Source organism: Vipera ursinii, assembly GCF_947247035.1.
Source record: "Vipera ursinii genome assembly, chromosome: 4".
In the NCBI taxonomy this organism is placed as follows: Eukaryota; Metazoa; Chordata; class Lepidosauria; order Squamata; family Viperidae; genus Vipera; species Vipera ursinii.
The window spans coordinates 15,562,544-15,579,500 of record NC_139514.1 but is presented as its reverse complement, the minus strand read 5'-3'; the positions used below and the strand labels follow the sequence as shown (position 1 = coordinate 15,579,500).

Sequence of the window (16,957 nt, the reverse complement as noted above, 5' to 3'; positions counted from 1 at the left end):
TTTATGACTTTTCTTGCCACATTTGTTAAGTGAATCACTACAGTTGCTAAATTAGTAACATGGTTAAGTGAACTGGGTTTCCCCACTGACTTTGTTTGTCCAAAGGTCACAAAAGATGATCAGATGACCCTGAGACACTGCAGCTGTCATAACTATGAACCAGTTGCCCAGTATCTGAATGTAAATCACATGACCCTGGGGAATGCTGCAATGGTCATAAAGTGTGAAAAGTGGTCATGAGTCACTTTTTCCAGTGCCACGGTAACTTTGAATGGTCACTAAATGAACTGTTGTAAATGGAGGACTACCTATATGTCGTCCTAATCCCAGATGTCTCTCGCTAGTATTCCAATAACTCCACACCTCTGAATAAAAAACCAACCTCCAAAAGCTTATTTAAGAACTTCCTCAGCCTTCCTCAACCTGTCCCTCTCGGGTTGTGTCGGATTACAGTTCCCATTACGCACAGCCAGCACAATGACCTTGTTGGCTGGAGTGTTGTAGCAATATTGTTCCAGGAGTTGTTGCCCCATCCAGAGGGCTGATTTGGAAGGCCTGCTTCAGCCAGCCCCAACTGTCACTTATTTGCTTCGGAAACGTTTCTTTGCTGGTTGGGGTTTTGTTTTGTTGTTTTTCTCTCTCCTGCAGCTGAAAAACAAGATTTCGATCCCGCGTTTCGCTCCTGCAGCTGAAAAGGGCATCCCCGGCGCTCTTCTCCTCCTGTTTTCAAACCGTCAACCCTCGGGCTCCCGGGCTGAAAGAGGGTGCCGGCCTCCCAATCCCCTCCGGCGGTCCCGCGGCGGAGGAAGAGACTCCAGCCTGGCTCTGCCTGCTCCCATCTTCCGCCCAGCGCCAAGCAAAGTCCTGCGGCGCTTGGAAGGAGCTTTTGCTGTTCTTGCCCTAGTTCAGGGGTCGGCAACCTCGGCTCTTTTATGACTCGCGGACTTCAACTCCCAGAATTCCTGAGCCAGCGTAGCTGGCTCAGGAATTCTGGGAGTTGAAGTCCGCGAGTCATAAAAGAGCCGAGGTTGCCGACCCCGGCCCTAGTTTCTAAGTCACTTCACTCCAGCTTGGCCTCGCCAAGATGTCTCCGGACTACAATTCCCAGCCTGCACAATCTGGGAAAGGCTAGGCGCGCGCTCCCTTCTCTCGCCTTTCCCCCGGGAAAGTTTTCCAAAAGCAGCGCAGCGACTATTGGCGGCGGGGGGGGAGGGGTGTGTGTGTGTGTGTGTGTGTGTGTGTGTGTGTGTGTGTGGTGTGTGTGTGTGTTGAGAGAGAGAGTGAGAGAGAGATCCCGGAGACCGACCCCTCCCCCTCCAACCGCCTCCCCCTCCCCCTCTTCTCCCCTCACCTGGCGGGAGTGGGCCTTGGGCTCCGGCGGCTTGAAGAAGGAGTCCGGCAGTTTGCGGAGCCGCATAGGGAGCGTGTGGGGCACGTTGGCGCCCTTGGGGTTCATGACGGCGTTGAAGAGGGCCTCCAAGTCCGTCTCCGAGTCGCCCCGGACGTGGACGACTTGGTGGCCGGCCGGAGGCGGCCCGGATACGGCGCCCCCGCCGGGCTGCGGCTGCTGAGGCGTCGGCGGCGAGGGTTGCCCTGAAGGCTGGGGCTGCCCCGCCGACGGTTGGGGCGCCGACGGAGCCTGCTGGGGCTGCCCGGCGGCGTCCATGGCCGTCTCCCCTCCGCGCTCGCTCGCTCGCTGGAGCCGCTCGGCTTAAGCAACAGCGCCGAGCTGGCCGACCCGCATGCCCGAGCGCCGGGGTCGTTCGCTCCCTCGTCTCGCCCCGCGCCCGTTTTCCGCGGGAGGGGGGCACCGGCGACTCCGGGGCTCCGACACGCGAGGAGGGACTCGGGGCCTCCCGCGCTTTCGCTCCGCCGGACGCGAAGCCAGGGGCATAAATCCGGCCGCGCACGAACCCTCCCAAACAAAAGTTCGGAAAGACGCCCGCCCGAGCCTGCTCCGCCCAGCGCGCGCCCGCCCGCCCCGACTCCCAACCAGCAGCTTTAATTCCACTCAGCCACTCAAGTTTAGGAGCCGCCGCGGCCGCCGCCTCTTCTTTTTCCGCGCCCGGCCGCGCTGAAATGGAACGGCGGCGAACTTTGCCACCGAGTGTTCCCGAGCTTCCTTTCCACCCCCGTCCAGCCTGTAGTGTTTGTTTGTTTGTTTGTTTTTTCCCCACTTCCTTCTCTTTCTAACTGGTACAACTGCTTCTTCGAGAGCCTCCGGATTAACTTCTTTTCTCATTTCCTGGAGCCGCCCGGGCAGGATTCACCCTCGCCGATATGGACAGGAAACATGGGGTTTATGGGTTTTGGCTCTCTTCCTCCGCCCCCCCCCCTCCCCGCTTTTTCCAAAAAGTTTTCCAACCCTCCCAGAGAGGGGAGGAGGAAGGACAGTTGGGACTATTTTCTCTTCCTCCCCCACACTGGAAGAGAAAAAAAAAGGGAAATAGCAACTAGACCCCGACCCATCAGGGTTAGAAGGGAAAAGGGAAAGGAAACACTTTTCCTTTGTCCCTCCCCACTATGCAAACCCCCCACCACCACTTGCTGTTGTCCAGATTCCTGCGTTTTTAATTCTCACAATCCCCAAGGGCAGTGCTGGGACTTGTAGTCCAGCGTTTCCCAACCTTAGGAACTTGAAGATGTGTGGACTTCAACTCCCAGAATTCCCCAGCCAGCATAGCTGGCTGGGGAATTCTGGGAGTTGAAGTCCACGCATCTTCAAGTTCCTAAGGTTGGGAAACGCTGTTGTAGTCCAATGAACTGGATGCAAGTCCTGGCCAGCGCAAAACTCTTGATTGTAACCTGAAATTAGCTTGGCCTGGCACCCTTGCAAATCACCACGCAGGGCTCGTTTTGCAGAAGAGAAATGCTTGTCGGAAAAACTCGGGATTCAAAACACGCAGGTGTAAATTAAAAAAAAATACAAGTAACTAAAGCAGACACGTCAAACACAAGGCCCGGGGGCCGGATCCGGCCCGCGAAGTGGTTTCATGTGGCCCGCTAAGTATCCTGGAAACAGTGAGGGAATGGCCCCCACTGCCTTGGCCCTGGCCCAGAGACCCTCCTTCTGCCAGAGACCCTCAGATCTGTCCAACTCCTGCCTAGGCCCCCATAGGCACCCTTGATGCGAAGGATGTAGAGCTGGCCACGCCCACCCAGTAGGCCATACGCACTCTAGCCACGCCCACCCAGTAGGCCATACGCACTCTAACCACGCCCATACAGTAGGCCACGCCCATCCAGGCCACACCCACCCGGCCCCCTGAGGGCAACCGCAATGCTGATGCGGCCCTCAGTGAAATTGAGTTTGACACCCCTGAACTAAAGCAAAGGAAAAAGAAAATCGGGGAATGTGCTAGAGATGGTACCGTGGTTGTATTAGTGTTATTATTTAGACGCGATCATTTCGGCTTTGGAGTTTTTATGAGGGTTTTTATGTGCTTTTTTTTTTCTTCTTTCCTACGTTATTATATTGTTCTTTTGGGTTTTAATATGTTTTAATTATTAGCCTCGCACAGTCGTGTATGAGAACAGCAACTGTATAAATGTGGTAAATAGATCCTCAAGTTGATCCTGATTAAATAAATCCTCAAGTTGAGCCTGATTCCTGGTGATTAAAATGGCATAACCTTACAATTTTTGGCAACAGTACAGAAACGATAAAAACACTACTTCAAAAAAGAGGCAGATACAACACATAATTAGCATACACATCACAACAAACCACTTAATATTTATGGTTGTTTGTAAGAAATAAATAAAATAGGTGCATAAATACAAAGAAAAATTAAAAGAGAGAACAATTTCTTGTGTACTCCTCTAATCCTGTCAAAAGCTCCAGAATGTTACCTTCCAGTGTCTTTATCTCCCTAAAACCTATTTTGGAATTTAATCATTGAAATCATGAACGTATGTGATTGATGGATCTACTTGCTACTGAAAGCTAAGAAACACAATAGTGCTCATTGACAGGAATACCCTTCCTCTTCTCTGGACTCTCTGCCTTACTCTTTTTTTCTTAAATTTTCATTTTAATTAAAATTAAACTTTGTTAAGACTGAATTTGGAAATCAAAATGTATACAAATGATGAGCATGTCGTTCCTAAAATGTGTAAACTTGTACCGAACAATTATTTAATTTTTAACATTTTAATTGTTAACAGTGGTTGTGATTTGTTTTATATATATTTGGTATTTTATTTAAATGTTGTATACCACCAGGAGTCCCTTTTTGTGAGATGGGTGGGCGTATAAATTTGATAAATAAATAAAAAGTGAAAGAATGTAGGGGGTTCTCCTTGATTTGCAGCTGCTTACTTAGCAAAGTTGCAACCAACCTGAAAAACAGGACTTCTGACCGACAGTCAACCCCCCTCCGTGGTTACATGCCCAACACAGCCGCCTTTATAGTTTTTTGCAGGATTCACCAATCACTTGATCATGCTTTATCACAGTTTTGTCAAAACTCTGCATTTCCGTGTTTCCTTTGCTTAACAACCACATCATTCACTTAACAACCGTGAATTCACTTATCAACTACTGTGATTTGCTTAACAACTACTGCAAAAAAACATAAAATCAGTCAGTCGTGCAATTCCAGCAGGAGAGATGACACATGCACCTCTAGGCCTGCTGCATTTGAAGCAATTGAAGTTTCTGGATTCTTTGAAAAGGCAGTCCCATGTACAATGTGTTGCAATAATATTATTAAGCAGTATTTCCTTTTCTCATTAGTAATCTAAATTTTGAGTAAATTTTTTCATTGAAGTCTTCTGTAAGAATTATAAATATGAACTCAACTGAATCATCTCAAAATAAAGGATCTATTCCCCATATCTGTCCCACACACCGTATTTCAGAAATTTTCTTACGTCTTTCAGTTTATTAGGAAAAATACAAATGATGGGAGAGTCTTTTGTCTATCAACGGCCTATATTTCTGTCCTAGAAAATTTGGTCAGGTTCTTCTTTAACAAGAAAGCTGTTGTTCCACTTCTGTAAGACTATTTTTCTTACTTTAAATATTGATTTTACCTAGCCATCCTTCCAGGATCAAAAGAAAATCCAGAAATAATATTGTAAAATTATATAATGGGGATATACATTCACACCATTGCAAAATTTCTGTTTAATAATTTATTGGTAGTACAATAAAAGAATTATTAAAATAAAGATCTCTAAGGACAGGATGTAAGTTAATTTAGCAAAACCTCATTTCAAGGTATATGCAGGTATTGATAACATTAATTTAACAACATTGTGACAAAATCAATTACTTTCAGTGTGCAAGTAATTTCTAATGCCCTAACAATATTGGAATTCCAACAAACAATATTTAAAACAAATTCCACTATTTACGAGAACTAATTGAATAACTATGAGCAGTCACTCACAGAATGAAGATACTCCAAAAACATGGTACAAAACATAGATATGACGATTTGAAGGATTCACAATCAAATAGGCAAAATTTTGTTCATGCCTGTTGGATGAAGGATAGCAAAGGCCATCAGCATCCTAGAGGACAAAATATTAATCATTTAATATGATGCAGCAAATATATTAAGATGGTAAAATAATAACTTTCCAATTCTAATTTTGAAATAATCACTTAAATTTCATGATGAAACAGGAATCAAAAATATGTGCTCAGTTGTATTTCGGAAAGTGAAAATTCCTATCTTCAATGTGAAAATTATAATTTAGATAAAGAATACCTAATGGTGTGACCTTCCTTTAACACTTTCTGAGTGGTTTACCGACCTGTTTAAAATACTTGGCATGCATTTACACGGAAATCCCTCTAAAAATATAAATCAATCATGAAGCAGCATTCACTTTAATTACATGTATTCTTCTCTTTAAGTTCAGGGGTACTGCAAACACATTTCTATCACGTTAATCTAAGACAAGTGCCAGTTTGGTGGACTGGTTAAGGCATCAAGTTAGAAACCAGGAGATGATGCATTCTGGTCCCACCTTAGGTAAAAATAGCAGCTGAGTGACTTAGGCTAGTCAGTTTCTCTCAGCCTTCAGAAAGAGGCAGTGGCAAATCACTTCTGAAATCATGTTGAGAAAAATTCAGGGCCTTGTCCAAGGAGTTGCCAGGAGTCATACAGGAGAGACATAAACCAGATGTTATAATGGTAGAGAAGGACCAGAAGACAACAATCATGATAGATGTAGCAGCGCCGAGTGAAGCAACATCAGGAAGGAGGAGAATGAGAAGCTGGAAAAGTATCAGGGCTTAAAAGTGAAAGTAGAGATGATGTGGACATAAAGGCCAAAGTGGTCCCAGTAGTGGTAGGAGCACTTGGAGCTGTGATTCCTAAGCTGGGAGAATGACTCCGACAGATCCGTGGAACAATATCAGAGCTCTACTATGTTCAATTCTATTAAACAGACACAGCATTTTCCACAAGTTAGAACTTGGCCTACTTAAAACTGTATTACGATCAATTAAAGATCCCCAAACCTGTTTAAAAACTCTTGTCAAAATTATCTGATCAACCACAAAAGTAAAAGTATAAGAAAAACATAAATGTAAAAGGTTTGGTTCATCTTTATAAGAATAGATTAGCTAAAGAAAGCACTGCCCTGCTGTTACCATTTTAATTACCGAAATTAAAAATATTCTAAACCATTTCTTGCTCCAAAACAAATCAGGATTGTTTACTACCTCCTAGCTGATCTTTAGTCACCACTTGTGTATGTCTGACCTCTCTATCACTTCAAAGGAAAACCCTCATGCAGTGGAAGGTTTCTTAATGAAGAGTGACTTTAGGTTTTAAATCACCTGGTTTATTAAGCAGGAAAGAGAAGATGACCAGCAACAAGGGTGGATGGACTCAGTTATAGTGGTGAAGATCAAAAGGATCAGGTTAGGGCATACGATCATGGGGGAAATGTTGTGGTCATCAACATTCAAAATTGACTTGCTGGCACATAATAAATAACATTCTAGGAAACCATAACAACCTAGATAAAGCATAGTGCATGGCTACTAGAATTCTTTGCAATCACTTCACAATAGCAATAATTATTGTTAAGGAAAAAAAGGGGGACTGAGAATATAAAGTCAGCAACATTCTGAGCTGTTGCCCAATTGTTTTTCCCATAGGGAAATATTTGAGAAATGATTTTTGTTTTTATGACACTTGGCCATATCCAAACCATTAATTATTTGTTGCTTGCTTTCTTCAAATATAGTTTCAAAAACCTAGTTCTCTCAGAATTATTAAGAATAACGTAGAGAAGTCTATATTATTATTATTATTAATTATAACCAGGCAAACTGTGACCTGTTGGGCATCCCTTCTGATCTATTTTGTTACCGGATTCCTCAATACCTTCAACAATGATAGAACTTCTAGTGTATTTGAAAAGTTCTTAAAATTCAGGGAGAAGTTCAGAGATGTATCTGCCTTGAAAGCAGTCCATGTTGAACTGTATAGCACAGGAGTCCCTAACCCCTAGATCGTGAACTGGTACCAGTCTGGCCGCACAGCTGGAGGTTAAGTGGCACGTGAGCAAGCAAACACAAATTGCACATGTGTGGGATGTAGGTTAGGTGCTCCTCCCCCCACCCGTCCATGGAAAAATTTTCTTCCATGAAATTGGTCCCTGGTGCCAAAAAGATTGGGGGCCACTAGTTTAACAGAACTGTATAGCAGTACTTACATCACTATACAGTCTACAATCAAACATCATTGTAGAAAATGGTTTATGACCTTTTGTATTATAAACTGTTTTATGATAATTTTTTTGTCATAAAGTATTTTATAAAATTTGCCAAATTTCAGTTCATGGGAGTCATGGGTCCAAGATTTTGGATACATTCTGTAAATTATTCCATTTGAGGCACCTTGGTTCAAAAACTGTTGTCCCTATGATGCACCATTTTGCCCAGTTAAAGATTATGGACATGAAAGCTTTAGTAGTATATAGATCATAATCATAATAGTAAAGTTGGAAGGGACCTTGGAGGTCATCTAGTCCAACCCCCTGCTCAGGCAGGAAACCGTATACCATTTCAGACAAATGGCTGTCCAGTCTCTTCTTAAAAACTTCCAGTGAATTGAATTGGTACTCTCCTGAAAATGGGTGTTATGGTTTTGTTGCCATTACTAAATTATTAAGACACTGCATAACCTATTTAGCTACTTCTTATGTGCATTTATTTTAATGCCAGAAAGTGAGAGTTCAACTTTTATATGGAATATACTTTGCAAATTCTTTAGCTTTGTCAATTGTGCCATAGTTGGATATATTTGCCAACACCATCATAGTATTAAACATGTTTAGTGCTTTCAAAGTGAAAACACTCTATCACTTTTATATGTGAGTGAGATGGGCGGTTTTAAAATGTGATAAATTTTTACTATAAACCCCACTGAATTCAATTCAAAAGACAAGTCGGGGTAGTGGTTAAGGCAGCAGGCAGTTCTAGTCCCACCTTAGCCATGAAGATAGCTGGAGGACCTTGGGTCAGTCTCTTTCAGTTCTAGAAATAAAGAGGCAAGGACAAACTGTTTCTGAAAAACCTTGTCATGAAAATTGCAGGGACTTGTCCAGACAATTGCCAGGTGTCACAAAGTGACTCAAAGGCACAAAACAAAAGCAATCTTCAGTTAAGTCTTATTTTCTAATTCTGAAATTGGCAACACTGCATTCATGTGCATCACAATGCAGCCAGACAACTGCCTGGCTCTTTACCACACATACATACACACACACACACACACCACATATACAAACACACAGAGATAGACCTTTGTATGCAGGTAAAACAGGTCTTCAGAGGCTTGTTTTTGCCTGGTGGAGGGAAGAAGAGGAGAGGGCAGAGAATGTGGTTCCCCCCCACACCCCACTCCCAAGTCTGGGATTATGTTTGTGTTGGATGGGAGGTTTTTCTCTGTGTGGTCTCTGTGCAGGGATAGAGTTGCAAATTAAGTAGGAAAATAACTTGGCCTGAAAGATTTAGAACTGCGTATCAGAATAAGTGTTTCTTACAAAGGCATCAAAATCCCATTAAGAAAACATCACCTTGCTCTTTTGGAAAAGCAAACTCTGTAATCTGGATGATCTCTATCCTTTTACTCTAAAATATACTACAGTCAATTCACAAACTTAACTATTTACTGATATTTTGAAGGCTGCATTGTGAACTTCATAAATGAAAAATAAAATATTCCAAGCAGACTACTTCAGGCATACAGATACAGCACATGTTGTAAATATCCAGCCAGCCAGCCGGCCTTCCACCTATCCATCTATCCGTTTGCAGTTCTATGCTAAGTTACAAGTGTTTCAGTCAACCAGTTTCATTTACAAATTTCTCATGACCACATGAAAATGAGTTAACATCTGGTCCTGAAGCCTGTAGAAAAATATGCTGGCATCAATTATATTGTCCGGACTGCTGAATCTTAAGTTTGTCTACTGTACATAATGCTACTGTCCTTAAAGCATAAAGGTGGTGGAAAGTAACTAGGAAATTCCTGATTCAGTTTCCCCATTCATCAAGATCATGTACAGGTAGGAAAAGTGATCACCAAGTCACTATTTATAATCAAGGAGTGAACTGGGGAGGAAGGTCTGTTTTGACAGATGGCCAGACCACTTGGTTTAGCCTTCTGTAAAAAATGGTATCAAGACAATTGATCTGTGGAATAGGTGGTGGTGGCTTGATAAAAATGAGGTGCTCTCCTGCTTCACTGGGCAACTGTCTTCTTCTGCTTAGATCAGTGCTTCCCCAACTGATCAGATTGCAGCGAATAGAAGGGTGTTTACGTTGCTTAAGTGTGCTGTTTATGAGCATCCCAAAGTCCACTGTGTGAATATTGGATTAGAACTGGTCTATTATGTTCCTTTGTTTTAGAATAGATGGGCAAGCAGCTTGAATCTTAAGAAAATCGTTATCATCATTAGAGACGTCAAAGAGTCATATGTGAATATGTTTTGAATCCATAAACCTTATCTTTTTCTATGTTTCGGTTTCATATCCTGCCTACCATGTGAGTTTTTCTCAATTAAGCATTCTTTCTTATTTATTCGTAAATACATTCATCTCTACAGTTCAAAAATACAAAAATCAAAATGTGATGATGGGAATGCAATCATGTTGGGATATGTGTCCCAAATGGCTTTAGTTTTGCACTGAACATTCTCCATCAGTCGAGGTGTCTCTCACCACTCAAATGGAGTTTTTAAGTTGGCTGATAGGCACAGGGTAGCTGTGAGGTGAAGTGGGAAGGAACTTTCCTACAACACCGTATAATCACCCCCAAACTCAAGTACATTGTTAATGAAGCACCCTATATTATATTCATTGTAAACACTGAAAAGAGAAAAAAAAAGTACTTTAAATCTGTAACAGCTTGAGACAATATTAAGCTGTCTACACTGCAGACTGGGAATGAGCTAAAAGCAGTATCATAAAAACATGTCATTTAAGAATGATTAGTGAGACATGTTTGTGCTGCAGTTATTGCAACATGAGGATGAACACTGACTCAACACAAATCAGACTATTTGTCTCACACAAAATGTTCTGCAGAAAATATAGAGGTTTTCCAAATGAACCTTAATAGAATTTGTAACCAAGTTACAGTTAACTCTCCAATTTGTAAAATGGGAATAATTTTCATTTTATATATTATTATTAAAATAGCCTAAGAACTGCAAGACATTTTGATGTTTAAATCATAAGCAGAACATATCTCTCATATGTGTTCCATATTAATCCAGAAATCTACTTTTTATAATTAGCTAAAGAAAAATATAAAGTTAACTGGTATATCATCATAATCTCCAAAAATTAAATTGACAATACAATTTATTTTTTTAAGTGATACCATTCTCATCAGATGGCCTATGTTAGACCATCTGTTGTTAAAATTGAACATCCCTCTCTCAACAGAGGGGGAGGGATACAACACCACCTATCTCCTGTCTACAACACAGTCCTTTCAGCAGTCCCAAAAAGGTTCCACACCCATTTGTCCTCTGATTCAGATGACTCTGAGAGTACAGATAAACTTCCAAGTGGCCCCAACGACTCTCAGAGAGATAACAACCAAATGGCTGCAAAGAATATAAATCCTTCCATTCCCACCAGTCAATTTGAACTGAAGAAGCTTCTTGGATGAAAAGTGAAACATTTTCAAGAAAAAAAACACAAGAAAATCTAGTTTCCTTTTGGAAAAGCACCTTTGGGACAACCAAGACCTATATGATTAAGAACCTCCATAGACATGAATAAATGTGTGTGATTGTGTTTGGGTATTGTATATATTGTACACCAATCTATTGTTAACGAGATTGATTCAGTTTAAACATAAATGGTGATACTTATTTGGATTACTCTTACATGTAATCTTATTTCAAATTATACCAAAAATGTTACATATTTAATACTGCTTTAACAAGATACTTACATAAGTACAGACTTTAAAGACAGTAGATACTATGTTTATGTTCTTTGTTTCAGGATCCTTTTGTACACTGAAATTCATAAAAAATACAAAACAGCTTTTAACAAAGTCAGCTGGGCTACTTAAAACTTTGGTCCAACAAATAAAACGGAATCTTAAGATAAACTGATTCCTAACAAGATGATCAAATTAAATCAAAAAAATTTAAAAAATCAAATTAAGTAAACCTCTAAGTTATAAGTAGAATGATGAAATACATTAGATAGAGGAAAAGGAAAAAGTTCTGAAGAAAAATCTGAAATGGTTAAGTAGGATACAATTAGAATTTATTTTACCTTTCACCGATCAAGGCAGAATATCTGCTATACTCTGCTTTTCTGAAGAGTAGCATGTGTTCATGTTATGGTAATGTTCTCCATGGTATATGTTGTGCATGGTACTACTCATAAGCTTTATTTAGAAACACCAGTTTGTACAAAATTCAACAATTGTGAACTAGGATGGGAGTGTAGCTAGCATCTTGCTGTTGTTCAGTCACTAAGTTATCTGACACTTCACGACACCATGGACCATATAGCATGCCAGTCCCCCTCCTCCCTTGTGCTCAACTATCTGCTTGAGTTCTGCCCAAACTCATCCCCAGTATGTTGATGACTATATCATCTAACTATATCATCCTCTGTCATCATCTTTCCCTTTTGCTTTCCCAACATCGAGGTTTTTTTTCAATGAGTCCTCTTCTAATTTGGTGGCCAAGTATTTGAGCTTCAGCTTCAGTATTTGTCCTTCCAAATAAGTCAGGATTGACTTCCTTTAGGATTGACTGATTTGATCTCCTTGCAGTCCAAGGGATCCCTAGAGTCTTCTCCAACAAGCTAGCCTTAAATCAATTGCAGTAGTTACCAAACCTGGCACTGTCACCAATACATTTGAGTACCTTTTCCACTGCCAGTGAGACTAGGGCATTTTATATTGTTGTATTTTGACTTTGGATTTCTAAGGACACTTGCCTGGCACAAAATCTGTACTTTTTTCAGCAGTAGGAAAGCACTTTCTTTGGATATAGACACTTTAAATGCTGAATTCTATATTGTATCAATTTACTTTTTTTATGCTCTTTCGATACAATTGTTACATTTTTTATTTTAAATGTTTAGTTTTTACCTGAAGATCTGGATCAGGGGTAAGCAACCTCGGCTCTTTTATGACTCATGGACTTCAACTCCCAGAATTCCTGAGTCAGCTGACTCAGGAATTCTGGGAGTTAAAGTCCATGAGTCATAAAAGAGCCGAGGTTGCCTACCTCTGATCTGGATGAACAGTTGAAAAATAAATGGGAAAATTGGTTACATAAAAGGAACAAACCTCACTAGATCCTTATATAAAGATTTTGTGGTTTCTAAGTATGGGCCGACTTCATCTTCATATTGACAGAAAGCTCCTCCAAGGCAAAGGTGTTTAAAGATGCAAAAAAGAAACTCTTCACGGTCTAAATGACTGAATAAGTCATAGTGGTCTGAATCATCCAGAAGTAGTACCTTGGTGAAACAAAAAGCAAAAGCAAGGTGAGTTGGGAAATATTTTAATTACCTCAGATATACAAAGATAAATTCACCTGGATTCCCAATGTGTTTTCTGTACAGACATGCACAGTAAGTAGAATCATGGAGTGGTACATATGTTGCAATGAATGGTGACAACAGAAGAACCAGAAATGGGTTTTAGGAAAATTGGACCACATTCTGAATAAATGTAATCTGAGGATAAATTATTCATTAGTTGACCTGAATATGAGAGAGAACATAAAACAGATTGGGGCATTTGAAGAACTAGGAATGAGAATGATAGTGCTTAGAAAAAGATGTATTTCAACTACGTGGTTCAAGTTAAAACTTTTCATACTACAAATGAATGAAAAAATACACAGACACTTTTTTTTGTTTCTGTAATAAAATCTTCAACAATCACTGAAAGATATTAGGGTAATAGAGAGGCTCTGAATGTGAAACAGATTGGCATGATCAACAGTATATCTTAGGGGCAAATGGACTTGGAAGAAAGCAAATAAACTAAAGTGAAAATAGAATTAAAGCAGAATGGAAATAATAAGTCCAGCATTAATATGCAGTATAATGACATGTATGGATGGGCTGGAATAAGATGAGAGAATTCAGAAAAGTGATTGGGCAATTAAAGACTGAAGGAGAATATAATAGAATAGCGGATGAAATGGAAAGTAGATATGGGAAAAGAATATATTAAAGTTGCTTGATGAAAAGAACATTATAGGGTGTCATGGAAATGGGTGCAAATGCATTAATGGGAAGTATATAAAATGCCTGAAGGAATAATAAAGTAAAAAAGGCCGTAGATCGAGGAAAACACACATATGAAAGTGGCTGCTGCAAAAATGAGGATGAAAGAAATATATAATGTATATTAAAAGATATTCACAAAGCATCTGGCCAAAGAGAACAAGAAAGAGATTAAAAGAGGAAGAAATGACTGAGTGGTAGATGTAAACTGCTTAGAGTGTTGTAAAGCACTGTGAAGAATGGAATGGAATGGAATGGAATGGAATGGAATGGAATGGAATGGAATGGAATGGAATAGAATAGAATAGAATAGAATAGAATAGAATAGAATAGAATAGAATAGAATAGAATAGAATAGAATAGAATAGAATAGAATAGAATAGAATATTCTTTATTGGCCAAATGTGATTTGACACACAATAAATGTCTCTGGTGCATAAGCTTTCAGTACGCATACAATCAACAAAGTGATGTCATAAATCATAAGATACAATCATGCCGTCACTCTGCTTAACAGCTAATTCCTACAACACTGTCAAAATATTAGTAAAGCTGTATTACTATGATACTCCTCATCTTTCCTATTACCTATCCTTATCTTCTTATACTATAACTTGCTGCTTGTGTCTTACAAGTTATATTGTGGTGCTTTTTTTTGTTGTACCCTAGTATGATTTATGTTGTTTGCTTAGCTAGTGCTCTATGACTATCACTAAGTGTTGCATCTTATGATTTATGATGAAGTGTTGTATTTCATGATTTATGATGAATGTATTTTCATGTTGTATATGATCATGATTACCACTATTACTTTTATGTACACTGAGAGCTTATGCACTGGAAACAAATTCCTTGTGTGTCCAACCACACTTGGCCAATAAAGAATTCTATTCTATAAATCGTAAGATACAACCAATGAAGTGGTAGTCATAAGATACCAGTAGGAGTAGGTAATAGGAAAGATAAGAAAGATAATAATAATACAGCCCTACTACATGGCTAAATATCCTTAGAGATAAGACAGTGCTGTGGGAATTTGGTGTTTAACAGAGTGATGGCATGGGGGAAAACTGTCTTTATGTCTAGTTATTTTGGCATGCAATGCCCTATAGCAGTGTTCTGAGGAGAGGAGTTGAAGCAATTTATGTCCAGAATGTGAGGGGTCTGTAGATTCAATAAGTATCAGCCACTCCTATATAAGTCTGTTATTGTCATCATTATTTCAATTATCCTGACATCTAAGAGCCAGAGGATTATCAAGCTTTTTCCTCTCTTGCTGAGAAGTTCTCTTTTTCAGAAAGCTGAGGAAAAATAGAGGGGTTCTACTATCCTGGAACTAGTCTTCGCTAATAGGGAAGAATTGGTTGAAGAATTAAAGGTGTCTAGAATCTTGGGGGAAAGCAAATATGCTATTTAAATTTGTTTTGCCAGAAGAGGAACAAAATAGTGAGACTTTTTTGTTTTTCTAAACAGATTGTGGATGAATTATGAGGTAAGATAAGACTAATTCTAATGGCTAGCAATTGAAAGGAGAAAAGTGTCCAGAAGAATGGGAAATCTGATGAAATAAAACAGTAAAACAAAAATGGCAAACAAGTTCTACAAGAAGGAAAAAAACAGAAATCTAAAGAGAAATGCTAAAGATACATGTAGAGCTCTACAAAATGCTGTAAGGAAAAAGGGATAGCTATAGGAAATGGATGGAGGAACAAATAATGGAAGAAGCATACAAGATGGCCTCCATCCATAAAATAATAATAAAAATAATCTAGTTTAGAAGGCGTTGGGTCTTGTGACAAATACCACAAACAAGAAACAGGAAATCTAAGAGGATTTAGGAGCATTCTGAGGAGAAAATGTGAGTATTAAAGGAGAAAATATGAGTTAGTAAAAAGGCAAAATATCTTAATTCATATTTTACAACTTAATTCATATTTTACATAAGTCGCTTTACAGGAGAAAAATGGGAGTCCTAGTTGGTCACTGTTATGCTACTGGGGAATGAGGAAACCACAGAATAGACAGAATAAGAAAACTTATTTAAAGGTATTCAAGATTCTGAGGCCAAATAGATTCCATCCTAGGGTATTAAAGGAATTAACAGAGATCATCATATAAATAACTTAGTGCTCTGTACAAATAAATTTCCAAGGACAGCAAGAACTGAGAAGCCTGGAAGGGAGCAAACGTTTCCTTCATTTTCAAAAAAAGAAAGGAGGAAACTACCAACCAATCAATGTAATGTCTATAAAACCTTTCTGAGTACTTTGCCACAAACAATCCTGCCAGATTATTTTTTTCCCTTTTTGCATTTTCTTTCTTTGACAGAGCTCTTTGCTTAGTAGATCAGGGGAATGCTGCAGATGTCATGTACTTTGCCCTCAGCAAAATCATTAACAAAATGCCTTCTGTTATTCTTAATAAAATATAATGACAAAGCTAGCTGGTACTATAGTAAGATGGATTCAGAATTGACCACATCCTTAGAGGGCAACAGTAAATGAAAGGAAAAAAAACCCTAAAAGGGAAAGAGGTCATTAAGTGCATCCTGAACAGTAATTATTGTAATTTTGATTGAAAAATTGTGAGATATTGAGGTGCAAAATAAGAGAAATGTGGCTTTGTGATAGGAAGGAGAGTATGCAGACCAAACTTGTGTTAACAGTCATTGTGAAATGTATGAATATGAGAAAATTTGCTATAGGTTGTTAATTCAGACAAACTTATGTATAGTAAACTGAATAGGCTTGAATTATGGAATGCTTACATGAATATAGGATGGAAGGCTGTCTGTATGATGCAAGCACATCATTACTAAGAATAAATCAAATGCTTAACTAATGGTTCAACACTAAGAGGGAATATGGCAAGGCAATGGACAGAGAACGGTCATGGTGGAAGCACAGGCAGTTTATAGAGAAAAATATAGAGCTGGATACTGAATGTTGAATGTTGCTGATGTAAGCTAGATTTACCTACTTTTCCTCCCCCCCCCTTATCAGTCTTTAATTTCTCTGACCTATTTCTTACCTTCTTTTTGTGCTTGCATAATATTGCTTACTCTGAAAGGGAATACCATGCTAGATATGTATATATGTTTGAAAAACCAACCTACTTATTAAGATTGAAATGAGTCATATGTGCTAAGCAATTCTGAACTATACCTTTCCCTAGAAACATTATCATTGACACTTGGATTGCACG

General features: G+C 39.6%; 1 protein-coding gene across 5 annotated transcripts in view; it reads right to left on the bottom strand.

Annotated features, from left to right (window-relative positions):
- LOC310639665 (transcriptional coactivator YAP1-like) overlaps nucleotides 1-16,957 on the bottom strand; it is a gene marked incomplete at its 5' end in the record, with an annotated part of 109,037 nt that overhangs the window by 77,903 nt on the left and 14,177 nt on the right. For 4 of the 5 annotated variants that reach the window (XM_083361477.1, XM_083361478.1, XM_083361479.1 and 1 more), the window contains one exon: nucleotides 1,352-1,956. In XM_083361477.1, coding sequence (XP_083217603.1) covers nucleotides 1,352-1,666 — 315 coding nt within the window. Of the gene's footprint in view, nucleotides 1-1,351; nucleotides 1,957-11,441; nucleotides 11,509-12,803; nucleotides 12,977-16,957 lie in introns of those variants that run through there. The other variant, XM_083361481.1, reaches the window with a different exon arrangement.